At 45.3% G+C, this 23,565-nt stretch overlaps 1 protein-coding gene across 1 annotated transcript in view; it reads left to right on the top strand.

Moving 5' to 3' along the window:
• Positions 1–23,565, top strand: part of LOC135523783 (voltage-dependent T-type calcium channel subunit alpha-1G-like) — a 186,946-nt gene that overhangs the window by 61,415 nt on the left and 101,966 nt on the right. The window contains 4 exon segments of the mRNA XM_064950686.1: positions 5,586–5,737; positions 7,219–7,404; positions 9,074–9,188; positions 11,020–11,175. Coding sequence (XP_064806758.1) covers positions 5,586–5,737; positions 7,219–7,404; positions 9,074–9,188; positions 11,020–11,175 — 609 coding nt within the window.

Raw genomic sequence — 23,565 nt, 5'->3', positions numbered from 1 at the left:
TTTCAGCCTCTCCTGCCCGTCTGCCCGTCCCTCGTCATCCCCGTCCCTCGTCATCCATCCATCTCTCTTCTTTCCTTTGTTTATGGTGGGATTGTTTTCCCCCTGAACTTCCTCTCTCTAACTTCATCTCGTTCTCTCTCTCGCTCTCTCTTTACACCTCTACATTTCGTACATTGTTAATAAGAAAACAGGGGTTTCAGGTCTGGCTCTGGGAGAGGAGGGAGGGGGGTGGTGTGGCAGCCATCCTGACTGCCAGGTCTGCATTCCTGTAGTCAAGCAGGATAAATATTATCTCAGCTCACAAAATGTAGAGTTACAGTCGACCTATTGTCTAAGAGTATCTGGCATTATACAGGTGTAGGATCTAAATTTGACAAGTTTCTCACAGCAGGACAATAATGCTGCAGCAACAGCACATGTGAGTTATTGTGTGGATTATAATGAATGGACATTTTTGGAGCAAATGAAGTCAGACATTTTTAAAGTGTAAATTACAAACCTCACTCCGCTCACCCTTTCCTCCACTGGCACTGACCAAAAAGGGACACCGTCTTCCAGCTGATGGCGAAACTCGAGTCGCACCGGATTATTTAGAGTCATGTACAAATTCATGTTGTTACTCCGATGAACAGAGAAAGTGAACTATTCCTCGATATTAAAAAAGACCAAAGTCGCTAATAACAACAACAATAACAATACACTTCCCTACTCATTCATTCCTGCTACAGTGCTTGTTATGGCACTGAGTGGAAATAGGAAGAACGCACCTTTTATGGCTTATAAAAGTGTTGAATACAAAGTGTTGACAGTGGTGAGTAAGAACTTAATAAACCTGAACTCACTCATAAAAACAGCATCTCTCTTCTGTGTTCGTTGACAGTCTCTCTCCAATCATGTTTTTAAACGTTATCAAATCTCACAGTATCAACTTTGCTATAGCTTTCTTTTATGTCTGCTACGTTACTGCAGACACGGTCATCGGAGTCATCCGATTGCCCAACGGTTTGGCCTATAGTGCACTTGACGAATCGAGCGCACAGCCATGCATTCTCCATAGACAATTATTGACAGTAGAATGTCCTTACTGAAGATCTCAGTGACTTTCAACATGGCACCGTCATAGGATGCCACCTTTTCAACAAGTTAGTTCGTCACATTTCTGCCTTGCTAGAGCTGCCCGGTCAACTGTAAGTACTGTTATTGTGATGTGGCAACAACTGCTCAGCCACACAAGCTCACAGAACGGGACTGCCGAGTGCTGATTCACGTAGCGCTTAAAAATCGTTTGTCCTCTGATGCATCATTCACTACCGAGTTCCAAACTGCCTTTGGAAGCAATGTCAGCACAATAACTGTTCGTCTGGAGCTTCTTGAAATGGGTTTCCATGGCCGAGCAACCGCACACAAGCCCAAGATCACCCTGCGCAAAGCCAAGCGTCGGCTGGAGTGGTGTAAAGCTCATCGCCATTGGACGCTGGAGCATTGGAAACGCGTTCTCTGGAGTGATGAACCATGCTTCATCATCTGGCAGTCCAATGGGTGAATCTGGGTTTGGCAGATGCCAGGAAAAGGCTATCTGCCCCAATACATAGTGCTAACTGTAAAGTTTGGCGGAGGCTGTTTTTCATGGTTTGGGTTATGTCCCTTAGTTCCAGTGAAGGGAAATCTTAACTCTACAGCATATAATGACATTATAGACAATTCTGTGCTTCCAACTTTGTGGCAACAGCTTGGGGAAGGTCCTTTCCTGTTTCAGCATGACAGTTTTCCTATGCACAAAGCGAGGTCTATACAGAAATGGTTTATCGAGGTCGTTGTGGAAGAACTTGACTGGCCTGCACAGATCCCTTGACCTCAAATCCATTGAACACCTTAGGAATGAATTGGAACGCTGAATATAAGCCAGGTCCAATCTCCCAAAAAAAGTTCCCAATCTCGCGTGGCTGAATGGAAGCAAGTCCCGCAGTAATGTTCCAACATCTAGTGGAAAGCCTCCCCAGAAGAGTGGAGGCTTTTATAGCAGGAAAAGGTGCTCCATATGATTTTGGAATGAGATGTTCGAAGAGCAGGTGTCCACATATTTTTGGTAATGTAGTGTATGTACAATTGAAGTCGGAACTTTAAATACACTTAGGTGTATTGAAAAACTCGTTTTTCAACGACTCCACAAATTTCTTGTTAATAAACTATAGTTTTGGCAAGTCGGTTAGGACATCTACTTTGTGCATGACACAAGTCATTTTTCCAACAATTGTTCACAGACAGATTATTTCACTTGTAATTCACTGTATCACAATTCCAGTGGGTCAGAAGTTTACATGCACTAAGTTGACTGTGCCTTTAAACAGCTTGGAAAATTCCGGAAAATTGTGTCATGACTTTAGAAGCTTCTTTTTGAGTCAATTGGAGGTGTACCTGTGGATGTATTTCAAGGCCAACCTTCAAACTCAGTGCCTCTTTGCTTGACATCATGGTAAAATCAAAAGAAATCAGCTAAGACCTCAGGATTTTTTTTATAGACCTCCTCATGTCTGTTTCATCCTTGGGAGCTATTTCCAAATGCCTGAATGTACCATGTTCATCTGTACAAACAATAGTACGCAAGTATAAACATCATGAGACCACACAACCGTCATACTGCTCAGGAAGGAGACACGTTCTGTCTCCTAGAGATGAACGTACTTTTGTGTGAAAAGTGCAAATCAATCCCAGAACAACAGCAAATGACCTTGTGAAGATGCTGGAGGAAACAGGTACAAAATTATCTATATGCACAGTAAAACGAGTCCAATATCGACCTAACATGAAAGGCCGCTTAGCAAGGAAGAAGCCACTGCTCCAAAACCTCCATAAAAAAGCTAGTCTACCGTTTGCAACTGCACATGGGAACAAAGATCGTACTTTTCGGAGAATTGTCCTCTGGTCTGATGAAATAAAAATAGAACTGTTTGACCATAATGACCATCGTTATGTTTGGATGAAAAAGAGGGAGGCTTGCAAGCAGAAGAACACCATCCGTGAAGCACGGCAGTGGCAGCATCATGTTGTGGGGCTGCTTTGCTGCAGGGCTGACTGGTGCACTTTACAAAATAGATGGCATCATGAGGGGGGGAAATTATGTGGATATATTGAACATCTCAAGACATCAGTCAGGAAGTTAAAGCTTGTTCACAAATGGGTTTTCGAAATGGACAATGACCTCAAGCATACTTCCAAAGTTGTGGCAAAATGGCTTAAGGACAAAGTCAAGGTATTGGAGTGGCCATCACAAAGCCCTGACCTCAATTCTATAGAACATTTGTGGGCAGAACTGAATAAGTGTGTGCGAGCAAGGAGGCCTACAAACCGGACTCAGTTACACCAGCTCTGTCATGAGGAATGGGCCAAAATTCACCCAGCTTATTGTTGGAAGCTTGTGGAAGGCTACCCGAAATGTTTGACCCAAGTTAAACAATTTAAAGGCAATGCTACCAAATACTAATTGAATGTATGTAAACTTCTGACCAACTGGGAATGTGATGAAAGAAATAAAAGCTAAAATAAAAAGTTCTCTCTACTATTATTCTGACATTTCTCATTCTTAAAATAAAGTGATGATCCTAACTGACCTAAGACAGGGAATTTTTACTAAGATTAAATGTCAGGAATTGTGAAAAACTGAGTTGAAATGTATTTGGCTTCCGACTTCAACGGTATATATTGTATTGTAAGTCATTGAACACTGGTCACTATAATAATGTTTACATACAAAACACACCATTATATGTATATACAGTGTTCACTGTTGGAGCTAGAAACACAAGCATTTTGCTGCACCTGCGATAACATATGCAAATCTATGTACACTGCCAATAAACTTAGATTTAATTTGTCTATTCACTGAGCATTCACCCTTCTAGCAGAGCACATCCATTTAGGAGACCTCTTATGAGATAGCAGCTGTGAAGGTTGAGTTCCTAAATAGAGATTGAGTGTTTGGGACATTAAGTGACCCAGAAATGGCTGACTGGGTCACAGCAACAAGCACAGATCAATATTGATGGCCCCAAGGCCTTGCTAAAAAGCTTCAGCAACTTCCACTAACAATGGATGCTTTTCAACCACCCCCCACCCCTCTCTCTCTCTCTCTCTCTCTCTCTCTCTCTCTCACTCTCTCTCTCACGGACAGACACACGGACACGCACACACACACGGACACTCACACGTGCACACACACAAGATGGCTATTTCCTCCTTAATGTGACGTGAGGGAGTGAGATGAGGAGCAGAGGTTTGGTTTTGTAGTCTGGTTAACTCTAATCTCATCTCATCTAATCTGACATGATGTAATCTAATGGTGCTGCTGTTTGTTCCTGACTGCCCATGATGCAGTACCATACTATTTCTGACACTTACCCTCATCCAACCAATTTGTGTGTGTGTGTGTGTATGTGTCTGTTAGTGAGTGTGTGGTGTGTGTTGGGTGGGAGGGGGGGAGAGGTGTTCTGATGGGGGCATCTAAGGTTGCATTCTATAACAGTAACCGCACGTGGGTTGAAGAATGCTTAATATATGGTCTGTAACAAGAGAAGAAAGAAACAAAAAGCACACACAAACACACACACACACACACGCAAATACACACGCATAATACACACGCCAGCTCAATATATTACCTGTCCCAGATGTCTCTCGTCCAATCCCCTCTCACCTCGTAAAAATGTTTCTCCGTATACTGGCTTATCAACCACATCTATTACAACAGTGTGTGTTTGTGTGTGTCTGCACACACACACGTCTGCATTCATGTGCTCTGAACTTGACCTGAGCAGGATTGTGATTGATGTGGTGTGCGATTGAGTGATGTGGTGGTTGTGTACCACGGCATTAGGGAATAAACAGAATAAGACCAGGGAACAGTTTAGGAGCCACAGACCTTCACTTCACCCTGATATAGCCTTAGAGAGAGCGGGAGAGAGACACAAAGCACACACACACGTGCAGACTTACCTGTACATGTTGGAAAGTGGCACACACACACACAGGCAGTGCCATCGCCATTGGGTTCCAGCTGTATCGGTGTATTCTGTATCACACACATACAGCAGAACATAACATGTGACATATGCCGATGCTACCTCTTTGATGCTCCAGATACACAGTACTGTATTCTATGGCCCATATACCTACACAAAACATACTACCGTACACACACACACACACACACACACACACACACACACACACACACACACGCACACACGCACACACACACACACACACACACACACACACACACACACACACACACACACACACACACACACACACACACACACACACACACACACGCACACACACACGCATGCTCCCTATGAAGCAGCATGTGTTTCATTTAGCTGTGGGATTAACAATACACGTCTCTGATGGTTGCTGAAAACAGATGTCGCTGACATATTTCCTTTTCTAATCAGCGGATGTGTTTGTTTGTGTGTTCTGGATGTAACTATGTTTTATGATTCCTCTCTCTCTCCCTTCTCTCTCTCCATCTCTCTCTCAATCTTCTCCTCCATTTCCCGCTCTCTCTCCATGTGTCTCTCCCCCAGCCTGATGAGCTGACCAATGCGTTGGAGATCAGTAACATAGTGTTCACCAGTCTGTTTGCCTTGGAGATGTTACTCAAGGTGTTGGTCTATGGGCCATTCGGATACATCAAAAACCCCTACAACATTTTTGACGGAATCATAGTGGTCATCAGGTAAGGTCTAACACACAACACACTACACCAGATTGTCGTTAAACTCCCATGGACTGAAGCACGTAACATAAATGGTGGTCGCATCTGTCGACGGACTGTGGGGTGCCACGACCAACGAGGAACCTTCACACTGGGCACAGACGTCAGTGGAACGTTTAATTTTGATGTACATTTATTTGGTTGTCGTCAACGAACTTGCGTTCAATGTGAAATTAACAACAACAGCAAAAATGTACCGTGTTGTTGGATTTAGGTTAAAAGTTGGCAGAAAATAAGATGAAATGCCCTTTACGTTGATGACTTTTTCAAATCCAATAAGTTTCCACGTTGATTCAACATCAAATTCATTTTGGGGTGTTGAAGTGACGTGGGAACAACATTGAGTCAACCCGTTTTTGCACAGTGGGTTGTTCCGCTATGCAGGTTTTTCGTCACTGATCATTTGGACAAATCAGGATTTACATCTTTTCAAATGTAGGAAGGGGAGGGCCCATATACTTGCCTGAAACTGTCTGAGAGTTTCTGTTTAGAGACTTAGAGACATTTCTATTCTTGTCAGTACTGTTTCAATATAACACATCTCCCCCAAAACTAAAAGTGAGCATCTGACGCAATTACCCAATATTTTTTATTGATTTATTTTATTTAACCTTTATCTAACCAAGAAAAGCCCGTTGAGACCCAGAGTCTCTTTTCAAGAGAGACCTGGCCAATAAGGCAGCAACAATCAATATGTTACAGAATTAAAACATACAACAATACAACAACATGATCCAGCCTTTTAAATTAATTCAGTGGCACTAAAACACATCTAGACGAAGCATGGATTGTAGACTGTTCCATGCGTCTGGTGCACAAGACGAGAAGGCAGTCGTGCCTCGTATTTTAGTTCTGGGTGTCCGAGACGAGGTTGTCATTAACAAGGCAGCGTTTGATTTACATGACACATTAGGTTCCAACTTATGGCACACTGACAGTCTTTACTGTGTTAAGATATCAAGGCCTGACTTTTCAGATCGCTCTCCTTCCAGTGAGTGGCTAATCCTGTAATGGGCACTGAATATGCGTGATCCTCTGTAGCTCAGTTGTTAGAGCACGGTGCCTGCAACACCAGGATATTGGGATGGTTACCAGTAGGACGCATACGTAAAACAAATGTATATATTCTAGACTGCAAGTCACTTTGGATGAAAGCTTCTGCTAAATGGCATATCGTATATTTAAGGAGTAAGTCCCGAGGGGGTGGGCTATACGGACAGTAAACCACGACTAAGGGCTGTTCATAGGCACTCCACAACCCCTGTGGTGTCTTTTTTCAACTATAAACTGGTTACCAACCTAACTAGAGCAGTACAAATACATGTTTTGCCATACCTTTGGTATAGGGTCTGATATACCACGGCTGTCAGCCAATCAGCATTCAGGTCTCGAACCGCCCAGTTTATAAACACAATTACTATGTGTTCTCCATCTCTCCTCAGTGTATGGGAGATCGTGGGCCAGCAGGGCGGTGGTCTGTCTGTGCTGCGTACCTTCAGACTGATGCGCGTGTTGAAGCTGGTGCGCTTCATGCCCGCTTTGCAGAGGCAGCTGGTGGTGCTGATGAAGACGATGGACAACGTGGCCACCTTCTGTATGCTACTCATGCTCTTCATTTTCATCTTCAGGTATGGGCCTATGCGAAATGTGTTAAAAAAAAGTCATTTTGACACGTATGTCAGACACACAAGCTGACACGCGTTTATACGGAAATGAGGGGTAGCCTTTATCGCCGTTGTCTCAAAGTGAGGAGGGAAAGAAGGAGGTGGAGGGGAGGGAGAAAGACACTAGGTGGTACACGCAAGTACAATAGAGGTGCATACAGAGTGGTTGGTAAAGAGGGATGGATAAAGAGGGATGGATAAAGAGGGGTGGATAAAGAGGGGTGGATAAAGAGGGGTGGATAAAGAGGAATGGATAAAGAGGGGTGGATAAAGAGGGATGGATAAAGAGGGGTGGATAAAGAGGGGTGGATAAAGAGGGATGGATAAAGAGGGATGGATAAAGAGGGATGGATAAAGAGGGGTGGATAAAGAGGGGTGGATAAAGAGGGGTGGATAAAGAGGGATGGATAAAGAGGGATGGATAAAGAGGGGTGGATAAAGAGGGGTGGATAAAGAGGGGTGGATAAAGAGGGGTGGATAAAGAGGGATGGATAAAGAGGGATGGATAAAGAGGGGTGGATAAAGAGGGGTGGATAAAGAGGGGTGGATAAAGAGGGATGGATAAAGAGGGGTGGATAAAGAGGGGTGGATAAAGAGGGATGGATAAAGAGGGGTGGATAAAGAGGGGTGGATAAAGAGGGGTGGATAAAGAGGGATGGATAAAGAGGGGTGGATAAAGAGGGGTGGATAAAGAGGGATGGATAAAGAGGGATGATAAAGAGGGGTGGATAAAGAGGGGTGGATAAAGAGGGGTGAATAAAGAGGGATGGATAAAGAGGGGTGGATAAAGAGGGGAGGATAAAGAGGGGTGGATAAAGAGGGGTGGATAAAGAGGGATGGATAAAGAGGGGTGGATAAAGAGGGGTGGATAAAGAGAGGTAGCTGGAGAGAAAGTGAAGAGGAAGACAGAGAGGTGAAGAGTGTTCCACTTCGTCAGAACACTGGAGGGGAATAAACAAACACAAGAGACAGGAGGATTGGGGAAGAGAGGATAGAATGACACAAACGAGGGGAGATTCCCTCTTTTCATCAGCATCCCTGGTGCATCCTGTTTGGCCACTGGCAAGCTCAGCAAAATGAAATCTATGTGTAAGTTCTATACAGCCTAGACACACGCTCGCACACATACACACACACGCGCGCACACACACACGCGCGCTCACACACACACACGCTCTCACACACACACGCGCGTGCGCACACACACACACGCACACATACACACACACACACACACACACACACACACACATACACACACACACACACAGTAGTTTGACTAGAACAGTGTGCTTAGACAAACACCCACTGAGTGTTTGAGTGAAGAGGAGCCAAGTTCACAGACTAGAGGCATAGTCACTGATCCCTCTACACCCACAAACTAGCCGCATTGCTGTCTAGTCAGAATAACATAGAGAATACACACACATGTCCCATGGGTTCAGTTCTTCCCTATTCATAATTACACAACAAGAGAACAACAGCAGACTGAAACAGTGGGAGTCTGAATCTATTTATCTTCTTTTCTCATGCCATGACTCCCTTTGGTGACCGCTCACTCTCTCTTTCTCTCTCTACCTCTCCATCCTTCCCTCTCTCTTCCCCTTCCTCCCGCTCCTTCTATCTCCGTCAGTATCCTGGGCATGCATCTGTTTGGCTGTAAGTTTGGATCAGAGAGGGATGGAGACACTCTACCAGACAGGAAGAACTTTGACTCTCTGCTCTGGGCCATCGTCACTGTGTTTCAGGTGAGATCTCTCTTCCGCTCTATCGTTCTCCCTCCCTCGCTCCCTCTTTCACTCCAAAATCAAAGTCTGACAGACGTTTCCAAACTTGGCTGACTACCAAGATGAGTCCATATGGGCAATCTGTTGTGTAGGTCCAACTACACATCAAATGAATGTGAAAAAGGACAGCTGCTCTCTATTTCCTCTAATCCTCCTTTCTTATCTTTCCACTATCTACATCTCTCTACATCTCACCCTCTCTATATCTCTCTACATCTCTCCACATCTCTCCATCTCTCCCTCTCTACATCTCTCTACATCACTCCATCTCCACATCTCTCCCTCTCTATATCTCTCTACATCTCTCCACTATCTACATCTCTCTACATCTCTCCCTCTCTACATCTCTCCACATCTCTCCCTCTGTACATCTCTCCATCTCCACATCTCTCACTCTCTATATCTCTCTACATCTCTCCACATCTCCCCCTCTCTACATCTCTCCCTCTCTACATCTCTCTACATCACTCCATCTCCACATCTCTCCCTCTCTATATCTCTCTACATCTCTCCACATCTCTCCCTCTCTACATCTCTCTACATCTCTCCATCTCCACATCTCTCCCTATCTATATCTCTATACATCTCTCCACTATCTACATCTCTCTACATCTCTCCCTCTCTGTATCTCTCCACATCTCTCCCTCTCTATATCTCTCTACATCTCTCTACATCTCTCCACATCTCTCGACATCTCTCCACTATCTACATCTCTCTACATCTCTCCCTCTCTACATCTCTCTACATCTCTCCACTATCTACATCTCTTTACATCTCTCCCTCCCTCTCTCCCTTTCTCCACATCTCTCCACTATCTATGTCTCTCTACATCTCTAAATCTCTCCACATCTCTCCACATCTCTCCACATCTCTCCCTCTCTACATCTCTCCACATCTCTCCCTCTCTACATCTCTCCACATCTCTCCACTCTCTACTTCTCTCCACATCTCTCCACTCTACACATCTCTCTACATCTCTCCACTCTCTACATCTCTCCATATCTCTCCCTCTCTACATCTCTCCACATCTCTCCCTCTCTACATCTCTCCACATCTCTCCACTCTCTACTTCTCTTCACTCTCTACATCTCTCCACTCTCTACATCTCTCCACTCTACACATCTCTCTACATCTCTCCACTCTCTACATCTCTCCATATCTCTCCCTCTCTACATCTCTCCACATCTCTCCCTCTCTACATCTCTCCACATCTCTCCACTCTCTACTTCTCTCCACATCTCTCCACTCTCTACTTCTCTTCACTCTCTACATCTCTCCACTCTCTACATCTCTCTACATCTCTCCACTCTCTCCACTCTCTACATCGCTCCACTCTCTACATCTCTCCACTCTCTACATCGCTCCACTCTCTACATCTTTCCACTCTCCACATCTCTCCACTCTCTACATCTCTCCCTCTCAACAACTCTCCACTCTCTACATCTCTCCACTCTCTACATCTCTCCACATCTCTCCACTCTCTACATCTCTCCACTCTCCACTCTCTACATCTCTCCCTCTCAACAACTCTCCACTCTCTACATCTCTCCACTCTCTACATCTCTCCACATCTCTCCACTCTCTACATCTCTCCACTCTCTACATCTCTCCACATCTCTCCACTCTCCACTCTCTACATCTCTCCCTCTCAACAACTCTCCACTCTCTACATCTCTCCCTCTCAACATCTCTCCACTCTCTACATCTCTCCACATCTCTCCACTCTCCACTCTCTACATCTCTCCCTCTCAACAACTCTCCACTCTCTACATTTCTCCCTTGCTCCCTTCAGATCCTAACTCAAGAGGACTGGAACAAGGTGCTGTATAATGGTATGGCTTCCACCACTCCTGTGGCTGCTCTCTACTTCATCGCCCTCATGACCTTTGGGAACTACGTCCTCTTCAACCTGCTGGTGGCCATCTTGGTCGAGGGCTTCCAGACTGAGGTACACTAAGTACACAAAACAACACACACAGGCACATAACGAGCTGGAAAGCGAGCTGGCCCATTCATCTGTGTCAATGTATTCATATACATTATCTTAAATATTTTATTCCTCCACCTTGACACTCACCCTAAATATATGTTTTATTCTCTAATTGTGTCACTCTTTCTACTCCAAAAGATGTCCTCCTGTTCTCTCCTTCCCTTTCTTACACATTCTCTTCAGCAGACAGGCTATACCCTTTCTCTATCCATCCATGCCTCCATCCCTCTCTCTTCTTTCATAATTACAGTTGTCATATTTTAACGATATTTAACAACATTTGACTTGAAGTGATGTCAACCATCATCAGGAAAATATGCTCACATCACAATCACATTCTGGCTCCTATCTGATCCCCTTTACATTCCTCCTTTTTGTCATCCCTCCCTTCTACTCTCCACTCATAAAACACAATACAAGTCTCTCTCTCTCTCTCTCTCTCTCCCTCTCTCTCTCTCTCTCTCCACATAGCCACGATTATTCTCTGAAAGAGAGAGTGAGAGAGAGAGAGAGAGGAATACTGAGAAAACAGAGAGAGATAGAGAGACGGAGAAAGACAGAGAGTAAGGATGAATGTATGTTTTTGTTGAGAGTTAGATAGCGTAGGTGTCATCTCTGCTATAAGAATGTATTCAGAGCAGCCACGCTAGACATCGACTTTTAACGGTTGTCTCGACAAAGAACTAAATCATTCTTGTTTGGCCTCTGCTTTGTTTTAATTGAACCTTCCGTCTGATTCTTTTGCTCATTCATCTCTCTCTGTCCCTCTCTCATTATCTCTCTCTGTCCCTCTCTCATTATCTCTCTCTGTCCCTCTCTCATTCATCTCTCTCTGTCCCTCTCTCATTATCTCTCTCTGTCCCTCTCTCATTATCTCTCTCTGTCCCTCTCTCATTCATCTCTCTCTGTCCCTCTCTCATTATCTCTCTCTGTCCCTCTCACATTATCTCTCTCTGTCACTCTCTCATTCATCTCTCTCTGTCCCTTTCTCATTATCTCTCTCTGTCCCTCTCTCATTATCTCTCTCTGTCCCTCTCTCATTATCTCTCTCTGTCCCTCTCTCATTATTTCTCTCTGTCCCTCTCTCATTATCTCTCTCTGTCCCTCTCTCATTATCTCTCTCTGTCCATCTCTCATTCATCTCTCTCTGTCCCTCTCTCATTATCTCTCTCTGTCCCTCTCGCATTATCTATCTCTGTCCCTCTCTCATTCATCTCTCTCTGTCCCTCTCTCATTATCTCTCTGTCCCTCTCTCATTATCTCTCTCTGTCCCTCTCTCATTATCTCTCTCTGTCCCTCTCTCATTATCTCTCTCTGTCCCTCTCTCATTATCTCTCTCTGTCCCTCTCTCATTATCTCTCTCTGTCCCTCTCTCATTTTCTCTCTCTGTCCCTCTCTCATTATCTCTCTCTGTCCCTCTCTCATTCATCTCTCTCTGTCCCTCTCTCATTATCTCTCTCTGTCCCTCTCTCATTATCTCTCTCTGTCCCTCTCTCATTATCTCTCTCTGTCCCTCTCTCATTTTCTCTCTCTGTCCCTCTCTCATTATCTCTCTCTGTCCCTCTCTCATTCATCTCTCTCTGTCCCTCTCTCATTATCTCTCTATGTCCCTCTCTCATTATCTCTCTCTGTCCCTCTCTCATTATCTCTCTATGTCCCTCTCTCATTATCTCTCTCTGTCCCTCTCTCATTATCTCTCTCTGTCCCTCTCTCATTCATCTCTCTCTGTCCCTCTCTCATTCATCTCTCTCTGTCCCTCTCTCATTATCTCACTCTGTCCCTCTCTCATTCATCTCTCTCTGTCCCTCTCTCATTATCTCTCTCTTTCTTTCTCGGGAAATGTGACAGCACCTGTGCTTTGATGTCTTGTGCTCTTTGAAAGAAGGTAGCACAGCGTAGAGGAGAAGAGGAGAGGGGAGGAGATAAGGACAGACAGGATAGATGAGCAGACAGACTCATATTTAAAAAAAACAGATTAATTGGTCTGCTCTCTCGTTATTAGTCGTTACAACAGTCTGGTTTCTAGGTCTGTTATCTGGCCGTCATTGTGTCCAGAGTAGCACAGTTATTTATGTTCAACATCTACTTCATCAGGCATCATACAGCTCAGTTAGGAATGCATCATTTAGGAAGATATTCTTCACAGCCAGAGAGAAGTGACTGTGGCTATGAAATAAACTCAACTCTTAGCTGAATCATACATGGAGTACAATAGGTAGCTGGAAAAGTGGCCATGCCTTTTTATGCTATGCAAGTCTTGTTTTTAACCCTTGTGTTGTTTTTCACCCAATGTTTTCGGGTCTGATGGACCCACAACATTATTATATTTAAAACAATACAGCCATAAAAACGTACGTAAAAATACTTAGATGTTGACTTATATCAATTACAAGCAATATAGACAGCATACATGGTTAATATTTGCCATTTAGCTCTGCTAGATCACCTTTATCAATGAAAGCGCTATTTGTTTATAAACAAAAATCAAGACATAGGTGGAATAAATCATGTTTATCTTGAACAAATATAAATGAAACAAGGTTTTCATCACTATTGATGTTTATTGCTTTGAACTGAACAAACTTGAAGGACAAATTTTACATACAGTATTTTATGGAAATGACAAATAAGCCCCATTGGACACAAATGAAGGCCGGTCTACACACCACATGAGGGACAGAGTTTCACTGTGTTTGTTTGTTGCAAATGTATTTCGTGCACTTGATGCATGTGTCCTGTGTCTTCCTGTCCTTCTTGGGTCCACACACATCACAGCGCTTCTTCTTGTTGCTACCAGCTGCAATCTAGAATGATGAAAACACTTAACTCAGGAATTTTACTAACATCTCACTCACTCACATACAGTTGAAGTCAGAAGTTTACATACACTTAGGTTGGAGTCATTAAAACTCGTTTTTCAACCACTCCACACATTTCTTGTTAACAACAAACTATAGTTTTGGCAAGTCGGTTAGGACATCTACTTTGTGCATGACACAAGTAATTTTTCCAACAATTGTTTACAGACAGATTATTTCACTTATAATTCACTGTATCACAATTCCAGTGGGTCAGAAGTTTACATACACTTATTACATACACTTAGTTGACTGCTGTGCCTTTAAACAGCTTGGAAAATTACAGAAAATGATTTAGGAGCTTCTGATAGGCGAATTGCCATCATTTGAGTCAATTGGAGGTGTACCTGTGATGTATTTCAAGGCCTACCTTCGAACAGTGCCTCTTTGCTTGACATCATGGGAAAATCAAAATAAATCAGCTAAGACCTCAGAAAAAAAATGGTAGACCTCCACAAGTCTGGTTCATTCTTGGGAGCAATTTCCAAATGACTGAAGGTACCACGTTCATCTGTACAAACAATAGTATGCAAGTAATAACACCATGGGACCACTAGAGATGAACGTACTTTGGTGCAAATCAATCCCAGAACAACAGCAAAGGACCTTGTGATGATGCTGGAGGAAACAGGTACAAAAGTATCTACATCCACAGTAAAACGAGTCCTATATCGATGTAACATGAAAGGCCGCTCAGTAAGGAAGAAGCCACCGCTCCAAAACCGCCATAAAAAAAAGCCAGATTACGATTTGCAACTGCCCATGGGGACAAAGATCATATTTTTTAGAGAAATGTCCTCTGGTCTGATGAAACAAAAATAGAACTGCTTGGCCATAATGACCATCGTTATGTTTGGAGGAAAAAGGGGGAGGCTTGCAAGCCGAAGAACACCATCCCAACGGTGAAGCACGGGGTGGCAGCATCATGTTGTGGGGGTCCTTTGCTGCAGGAGGGACTGGTGCACTTCACAAAATAGATAGAATCATGAGGCAGGAAAATTATGTGGATATATGGAAGCAACATCTCAAGACACCAGTCAGGAAGTTATATCTTGGGTCAAATGTGTCTTCCAAATGGACAATGACCCTAAGAATACTTCCAAAGTTGTGGCAAAATGGCTTAAGGACAACAAAGTCAAGGTATTGGAGTGGCCATCACAAAGCCCTGACTTCAATCCTATAGAACATTTGTGGGCAGAACTGAAAAAGCATGTGCAAGCAAGGAGGCCCAACATATTGTGGGGAGCTTGTGGAAGGCTACCCGAAATGTTTGACCCAAGTTAATCAATTTAAGGGCAATGCTGCCAAATACTAATTGAGTGTATGTAAACTTCTGACCCACTGGGAATGTGATGAAAGAATTAAAAGCTGAAATAAATCATTCTCTCTTATTATTCTGACATTTCACATTCTTAAAATAAAGCATTGATCCTAACTGACCTAAGACAGGGACTTTTTACTAGGATTAAATGTCAGGAATTGTGAAAAACTGAGTTTAAATGTATTTGGCTAAGGTGTATGTAAACTTCCAACTTCATCTGTATATAGTTACAGCAGGCCAAGGTAGGAGAGTCGGACACACACATGCAACAACATCACTCACACTTAGTTCCGGTATTGAAGTTGTTGGTTCTGTGGGACATGCGGATGGGGCACCAGCATCCTCATCCTGGACCCTCTTCACATTGGCTGAAGAAGCTGGGTTCCTTGGGATATGTTGCCTCCTCTGGATTTGACGTCTAACCAATGCCTTGCCCAGCTCTTCGAGAAAGAATTGTCTCCTCTAGAGCTTCCCTCTGTTCCAATCTGGGTTCAACGCCATCCAGGTGACAAAAATGTTGTATGCCGAGATGTCCAAGATGTTGAAGAATATCACAAGTGGCCAGTGTAGGGTTATTCTGTTGGAGCTGCAGCCAGTCACCAGCTTGTCTAAATTCTGTTTTTTTGATATTCTTGGCCGCAGCTTCTCCCACCTCTATGCAGAGTACTTATGAGTACCACATTATGAGTACCACATTTTTATGAGTACCACATCTTCTCAGGGGCTCCTCCATCTGGCTTCCCCGTATAAACTTGCATGTTCCACGCATATAATGAAGCAGCCTTATAGGCAGCCCAGATCTTGTACCCATATTTTCCGGGTTTAGACGGTATGTACTATGTATGTACTATGTGAAGGGGCAGCAGCCCCTAAATCCCATAAGTTGCTCATCAACAGTAACGTTGGGCCCAGGGTTGTAAAACAGGGGAAGGCGGTCCACCCACTTGTCCCACACTGACCTGATTACAGCTCGCTTGTCCCTCTGCCGCCGAGCTGGTCTGGTGTCTCGGTTATCGAAGCGGATAATCCTGGACATAATGTGGAAGGTTTCCAGAGACATTGTTGCACGGAAAAGTTCTCTGTCAGTTCTGCATCCTGCAGTTTTTTTGTGGAGTCCCCATTGGATCGGAAAACACCAGCAAGGATAAGAACCCCAAAGTATGCATGTAAATGAGTTTGGTCCATCTCCTTCCATCTCTCTCCAAAAACACGCCGTCCCTCCAAATTAGTGCAGAACAGAATGATTTTCTGGATGGTGTCTGGGATGAACTGTTCAAAAGAAGACTTTATGTCCTGTACAAGAGTAACCACCATCAGCGTCGGCCCTGGTCGCATCCGCATCACATTGGCAGCCATGCGGGGTGGCTCATTCCTTGGGCAAGAAAAAAATAAATGACATCCATATTTCTCCTTATGCAGGCTGCTGATGAGCTCCTTATGCAGGCTGCTGATGAGCTCCTTATGCAGGCTGCTGATGAGCTCCTTATGCAGGCTGCTGATGAGCTCCTTATGCAGGCTGCTGATGAGCTCCTTATGCAGGCTGCTGATGAGCTCCTTATGCAGGCTGCTGATGAGCTCCTTATGCAGGCTGCTGATGAGCTCCTTATGCAGGCTGCTGATGAGTTCCTTATGCAGGCTGCTGATGAGCTCCTTATGCAGGCTGCTGATGAGCTCCTTATGCAGGCTGCTGATGAGCTCCTTATGCAGGCTGCTGATGAGCTCCTTATGCAGGCTGCTGATGAGCTCCTTATGCAGGCTGCTGATGAGCTCCTTATGCAGGCTGCTGATGAGTTCCTTATGCAGGCTGCTGATGAGCTCCTTATGCAGGCTGCTGATGAGCTCCTTATGCAGGCTGCTGATGAGCTCCTTATGCAGGCTGCTGATGAGCTCCTTATGCAGGCTGCTGATGAGCTCCTTATGCAGGCTGCTGATGAGCTCCTTATGCAGGCTGCTGATGAGCTCCTTATGCAGGCTGCTGATGAGCTCCTTATGCAGGCTGCTGATGAGCTCCTTATGCAGGCTGCTGATGAGCTCCTTATGCAGGCTGCTGATGAGCTCCTTATGCAGGCTGCTGATGAGCTCCTTATGCAGGCTGCTGATGAGCTCCTTATGCAGGCTGCTGATGAGCTCCTTATGTAGGCTGCTGATGAGCTCCTTATGCAGGCTGCTGATGAGTTCCTTATGCAGGCTGCTGATGAGCTCCTTATGCAGGCTGCTGATGAGCTCCTTATGCAGGCTGCTGATGAGCTCCTTATGCAGGCTGCTGATGAGCTCCTTATGCAGGCTGCTGATGAGTTCCTTATGCAGGCTGCTGATGAGCTCCTTATGCAGGCTGCTGATGAGCTCCTTATGCAGGCTGCTGATGAGCTCCTTATGCAGGCTGCTGATGAGCTCCTTATGCAGGCTGCTGATGAGCTCCTTATGCAGGCTGCTGATGAGCTCCTTATGCAGGCTGCTGATGAGTTCCTTATGCAGGCTGCTGATGAGCTCCTTATGCAGGCTGCTGATGAGCTCCTTATGCAGGCTGCTGATGAGCTTCTTATGCAGGCTGCTGATGAGCTCCTTATGCAGGCTGCTGATGAGCTCCTTATGCAGGCTGCTGATGAGCTCCTTATGCAGGCTGCTCAGCTGGTTGCTGACGGGCTGGTCCTGGGGCTGGCTGCTGACAGGCTGGTCCTGGGGCTGGCTGGGGCTGGCTGCTGACTGAGGGTAAATCTCATCCTCTTTTTCCAACTCACTGTCAGACTCCGAATTGACAGAGACATGATCCTCATATTCAGAAAGTCCTTAATCTTCCAAAGTGGAAGACTCTCCTTCCCCACTAGCTTTTCTCTCTGCAACAATTATTTCAATTTGAAAGACATTTTGAAACCTATCCAACCAAAAAACACACAGAACCAGAAAACCTTGGCTTACGCCTTCACTATGGTGAAACACTAACACAATTTAGAAATATACTATGGAAAAATATGGAACAGCATGGCAGAAAACAGCTCATTGTGATTGAAGAATTGATAGAATCAAATCACTTCTGGGAAAATTGGAACAGACTCCACAAACAACAACACGAAGAGTTACCAAACACAAAGAGTTACCTATCCAAACTTCTCCAACCTTTTCTGATATATATTTTTTAAACAAGAGCTTATAATCTAAAAGTCAGATATTAAAGAGTACCGGAACCCACTGGATTATCCAATTACCTTGTGTGAGCTACAGGACTAAATACAAACCCTCCAACCAAAAAAGACCTGTGGTGTTGATGGTATACTAAACAAAATGATAAAGATATATATACCACACATTGGCTATTCTTAAACTCTTCAACATTATCCTCAGCTCTGGCATCTTCCTTAATATTTGGGACAAAGATCTGATAATTACCATAGAATATGTCAGCAGCAATCTCTGAAAAAAAACCCTCTGCATTATCATCAACAGCACTCCATCATTTCCTCAGTGAAAATAATGTCCTGAGCAAATGTCAAATTGTCTTCTTACCAAAATATCGTATGATATACCCTGCACACCCTTATTGATAAACAAACCGAACAAAGCAAAAGCAAAGTGTTCTCATGCCTTTGACTCAATTTGTGATGTGGGTCTGCTATACCAACTGATGGAAAGGGGTGTTGGGGAAAAACATGCAACATTATAAAATCCATGTACACAAACCACAAGTGTGTGGTACAAATTGGCAATAAACACACAGATTTCTTTCCTCTGTGTCGTGGGGGTGAGACAGGGAGCCCCACCCACCCTCTTCAGCAGCTTGAGCTCCACCCTCTTCAACATATATATCAATGCATTGGTGAGGGCACTAGAACAGTCTGTAGCACCCAGCCTCACCCTGCTGGACTCTGAAATCAAATGTCTACTGTTTCCAGATGATCTGGTGCTTCTGTCCCCAACCAAGGAGGGCCTACGACAGCACCTAGATCTGTCCCCAACCAATGAGGGCCTACAACAGCACCTAGATCTTCTGCACAGATTATGTCAGACTTGGGCCCTGACAGTAAATCTCACTAAAACGAAAATAATATGATGTTCCAAAAAAGATCCAGTTGCCAAGACAACAAATACAAATTCTATATAGACACTATTGCCCTAGAGCACACAAAGAATTACACCTACCTCGGCCTAAACATCAACACCACAGACAACTTCCACAAGGCTGTGAACGATCTACGAGACAAGGCAAGAAGGGCCTTCTATGCCATCAAAAGGAACATAAAACTCAACATACCAATTAGGATCTGGCAAAAAAATACTTCAATCAGTTATCAAACCCATAACCCTCTATGGTTGTGAGGTCTGGGGTCCACTCACCAACCAAGAATTCACTAAATGTGTCAAACACATAATTGAGACTCTGCATGCAGGATTCTGCAAAAATATCCCCAATGTACAACGTAGAATAATGCATGCAGAGCAGAATTAGGCCGATACCCACTAATTATCAAAAGAGCTGTTCAATTCTACAACCACCTAAAAGGAAGCGATGCCCACACTTTCCACCAGAAAGCCCTCACCTACAGAGAGATTAACCTAGAAAAGACTCCCCTCAGCCAGCTGGTTCTGGGGCTTTGTTCACAAACACAAACAGACCCTACAGACCCTACAGAGTCCCAGGACAGAAACACATTTAGACCCAACCAAATGATGAGAAAACAAAAAGAGAACCTTTTGACACTGGAAAGAATCAACCAAAAAACTGAGCAAATTGGAATCTGGCCCTAAACAGAGACCTGGAACAGATCTAAGACGATATGTATTATCAGCTCACCAGTGTAGACTCCACATTACAACACACACACACTAACACACACTGTCTCCCCAATCCCGAGGCCTAATGTCCAAAACTGTTAAGCTGCAGCATCAGCCTCAACTTCCCCACCTCTTCACTTCCTCTCCTTCTCTTCCTCTTCTCCTCTCCTTGTCTTCCTCCTCACCTCTCCTTCTCTTCCTCTCCTCCTCTCCTTGTCTTCTTATCCTCTTCAAATTCATTCACTCTGTTTTTTCTTACATCCTTTTCTGCAAACACAGAGTTTATTTTTAGTTGGCCGAACTTTGCAGTGTGTCAGGGTTGCTAGGTAACGATGGGGTGAATGACGTGAGTTGGGATGAGAGATGTTATGTTCTGGAGCCATGTCCTGGTACACACACACACATACACAGACACACATACATGCACGCCTCGTCGCTCCCTGTCCCCACAAATGGCTGGACATGATGACATTGGGGGAGGGAGGGGGGCTCTGTTACAGTGTGCTGTGCTGTGTACCCTCCACTTATGACTCATAAGTGACTGAATGACTTAATGTATAACTCATGGCTAAAATGCGTATAATTGCACACAAGAACATATGCTATGGCATTGAGCTGAGCTCATTTTTCCTGTGTGCTATTGCTACTGCTAATGCTAACTGCATTCTGCTATGAGTTTGAGCGTCGCTACAGTGTATACTGATGGGATTTCTCTTCTCTACTGTGTCTGTGTCTCTCTAGCATGTGGCAGAATATATACATTATATTTCTACCTGATCAACCTAATTCTCTTTCTGCTTTGTTTGCTGCTGCGATGCCTCTCCTTTCTTATCTTCCTACCTTTCTCGCTCTTTTACTCATTCTCTCTCTCTCTCTCTCTCTCTCTCTCTTTATCTCCCTCTCTCTCTCTTTATCTCTCTCTTTCTATGTCCCCCTCTCTCACCCTTTCCTCTCTCTTTCTCTCTCTCTCTCTCTCTCTCTCTCACCCTTTCCTCTCTCTCTCTCTCTCTCTCTCTCTCTCTCTCTCTCTCTCTCTCTCTCTCTCTCTCTCTCTCTCTCCCTCTCTGCTTCCCTCTCTTCCTGCGGTAAAACATCACACACTTCCACTCTAGGAAGTGCCTACGACAGAGGACTTGCATGTCCAGTTGAGCGTTATTCAACTGCCTATAGGGTCAGGGGTATGTACTGTACTGCAATGTGCTCCCACCTCCTCCCCCTCTCTCACCCTCCCTCTCTCTCTCTCTCTCCCACTCAGGCTCCCCCTGTCTCTCTACCCTCCACCACCCCTCTGCACGATGCCACGGCTGTTGAGACTAACCAGGTTGACAGTGTGTGTGTTCAGTGTGTGTGTGTGTGTGTTCAGTCGGTGTGTGTGTTCACCGTCTTAACTGTAGTATCAGGCAGTTGTTCGGTAGTTGGTTGTTTTTCTGTCGGAAAGCAGAGTCCTCTCAGACATCTCTCTCTCCTCAGGTCCACTGGTTCCTTCCTTTAGCCTCGGGGTGCAAACAAACAAGCCCACTAGAAGCCTGCCAAGAGTAGCCAGGCTAAAGCTACAGCGCTACAGTAGAAACGTCCCCAAAGAGCGCTCCGGGTTAAGCCTCTCTGTTTTAATCTGGCTTGAGGAGAGAGGATGTGGGTTAAGACTGAGGAGAAGCTTCAGTTCAGTCAGTTAGAACCAACGGGAAAATATTTTACGGAGGATATAGCTAACCCTGGGAGTGGGAGTTTGAGGAGAGTCTGCTCTGTTTGGTCTGTAGTAGTTGACCCTGTAGCCAACCTGTCACTGTGTGGACGTGCCACCCTGTCCTGTGTACTTCCTGTAGTTGTATCTGGTTGTGTGTATTGGAGGCGGTTCGGAGAACATGACGACTTTGTGTTAGCACCCAGAGCTAAAGCTTAGGCCTTATGCACTGGGCTAACACAGTCTTCAGTCGTGCAGGCAGCCAATCGAAACCTGGTTGTCACATCTGCACCTGTGGCCAGGAGAAGCAGCTGTGTCTGGAGACACTACTAGAGACAACTGGAGGCCTTGTCAAGTGAAGTTCCATCAACACTCCCAAATATACACTTCCCCCTCCAAAAGCGCACTCACACATTTCTCCATTCACACCTTTAGAGTGGCTTAATTGAGATTCTGTTTTGAGAACCTGTCTATTATTTTCTATCAGGTCCTATTATCAGCAGGCCTGCTCTAGCCCCTCCCTCCCTCCCTCCCTCCCTCCCTCCCTCCCTCCCTCCCTCCCTCCCTCCCTCCCTCCCTCCCTCCCTCCCTCCCTCCCTCCCTCCCCTCCCCTCCCTCCCTCCCTCCCTCCCTCCCTCCCTCTCCCTAGCGTCTGCCTAAATTGGCCTGCCCATTTGTAACCAAGCCATTTCATACCCGTCTTCTATTTCTGTGCTGCTGAACTACTCCCCATGGAATACTGTTCCCGCTTAATTGGCTTAATTGAGATTCTGTTTTGAGAACCTGTCTATTATTTTCTATCAGGTCCTATTATCAGCAGGCCTGCTCTAGCCCCTCCCTCCCTCCCTCCCTCCCTCCCTCCCTCCCTCCCTCCCTCCCTCCCTCCCTCCCTCCCTCCCTCCCTCCCTCCCTCCCTCCCTCCCTCCCTCCCTCCCTCCCTCCCCCTCCCTCCCTCCCCTCGCTCCTTCTCCCTCCCTCCCTCGCCCCTCCCCTCCCTCCCTCCCTCCCTCCCTCCCTCCCTCCCCCTCCCTCCCTCCCTCCCTCCCTCCCTCCCTCCCGCCTTCTCCCTCCCTCCCTCCCGCCTCCTCCCTCCCTCCCTCCCGCCTTCTCCCTCCCTCCCTCCCTCCCTCCCTCCCTCCCTCCCTCCCTACCTACCTCCCTCCCTACCTACCTCCCTCCCTCCCTCCCGCGCTCTGCCTCCCTCCCTCCGTCCCTCCCTCCCTCCCTCTCCCTAGCGTCTGCCTAAATTGGCCTGCCCATTTGTAAACAAGCCATTTCATACCCGTCTTCTATTTCTGTGCTGCTGAACTACTCCCCATGGAATACTGTTCCCGCTCCTTGTTCATTCTTCTGACTTTGTTGTTTTCAAATAAAATGCCTCCCTTGGCGCAGCTATTCATAAGGAGTGGAAGAGCACTGCTATCCATCGTTGCCTACAGTTGCCTACAGTATGTTAAATGTGTTGTTCAAATAATCAAGATGGATGATCAAATCAAGCTCGGTCACTTCAATACATCTATTATTCATGCGTTTATTTGTTCATCCATTCATCTGTCGATCAGTGCATTCCTGTTCCGGACTTGTGCTCATCCGTAAAAGTCCAGAGTTTCAATGTGTCCAGCTGGTGGTTTTAAAGGCCGTGAACAGCAGAATGATTATCAGCAACAGAATGAGTATTAGCCAATAAATACGGCTACTCCTATGAGAGAGAGATCAGAGCT

The sequence above is a fragment of the Oncorhynchus masou genome, chromosome 31 (genome assembly GCF_036934945.1).
Source record: "Oncorhynchus masou masou isolate Uvic2021 chromosome 31, UVic_Omas_1.1, whole genome shotgun sequence".
Taxonomy (NCBI): domain Eukaryota; kingdom Metazoa; phylum Chordata; class Actinopteri; order Salmoniformes; family Salmonidae; genus Oncorhynchus; species Oncorhynchus masou.
Note: the sequence above shows the minus strand (reverse complement) of the source record. Positions and strands in the feature narration are given on the sequence as shown.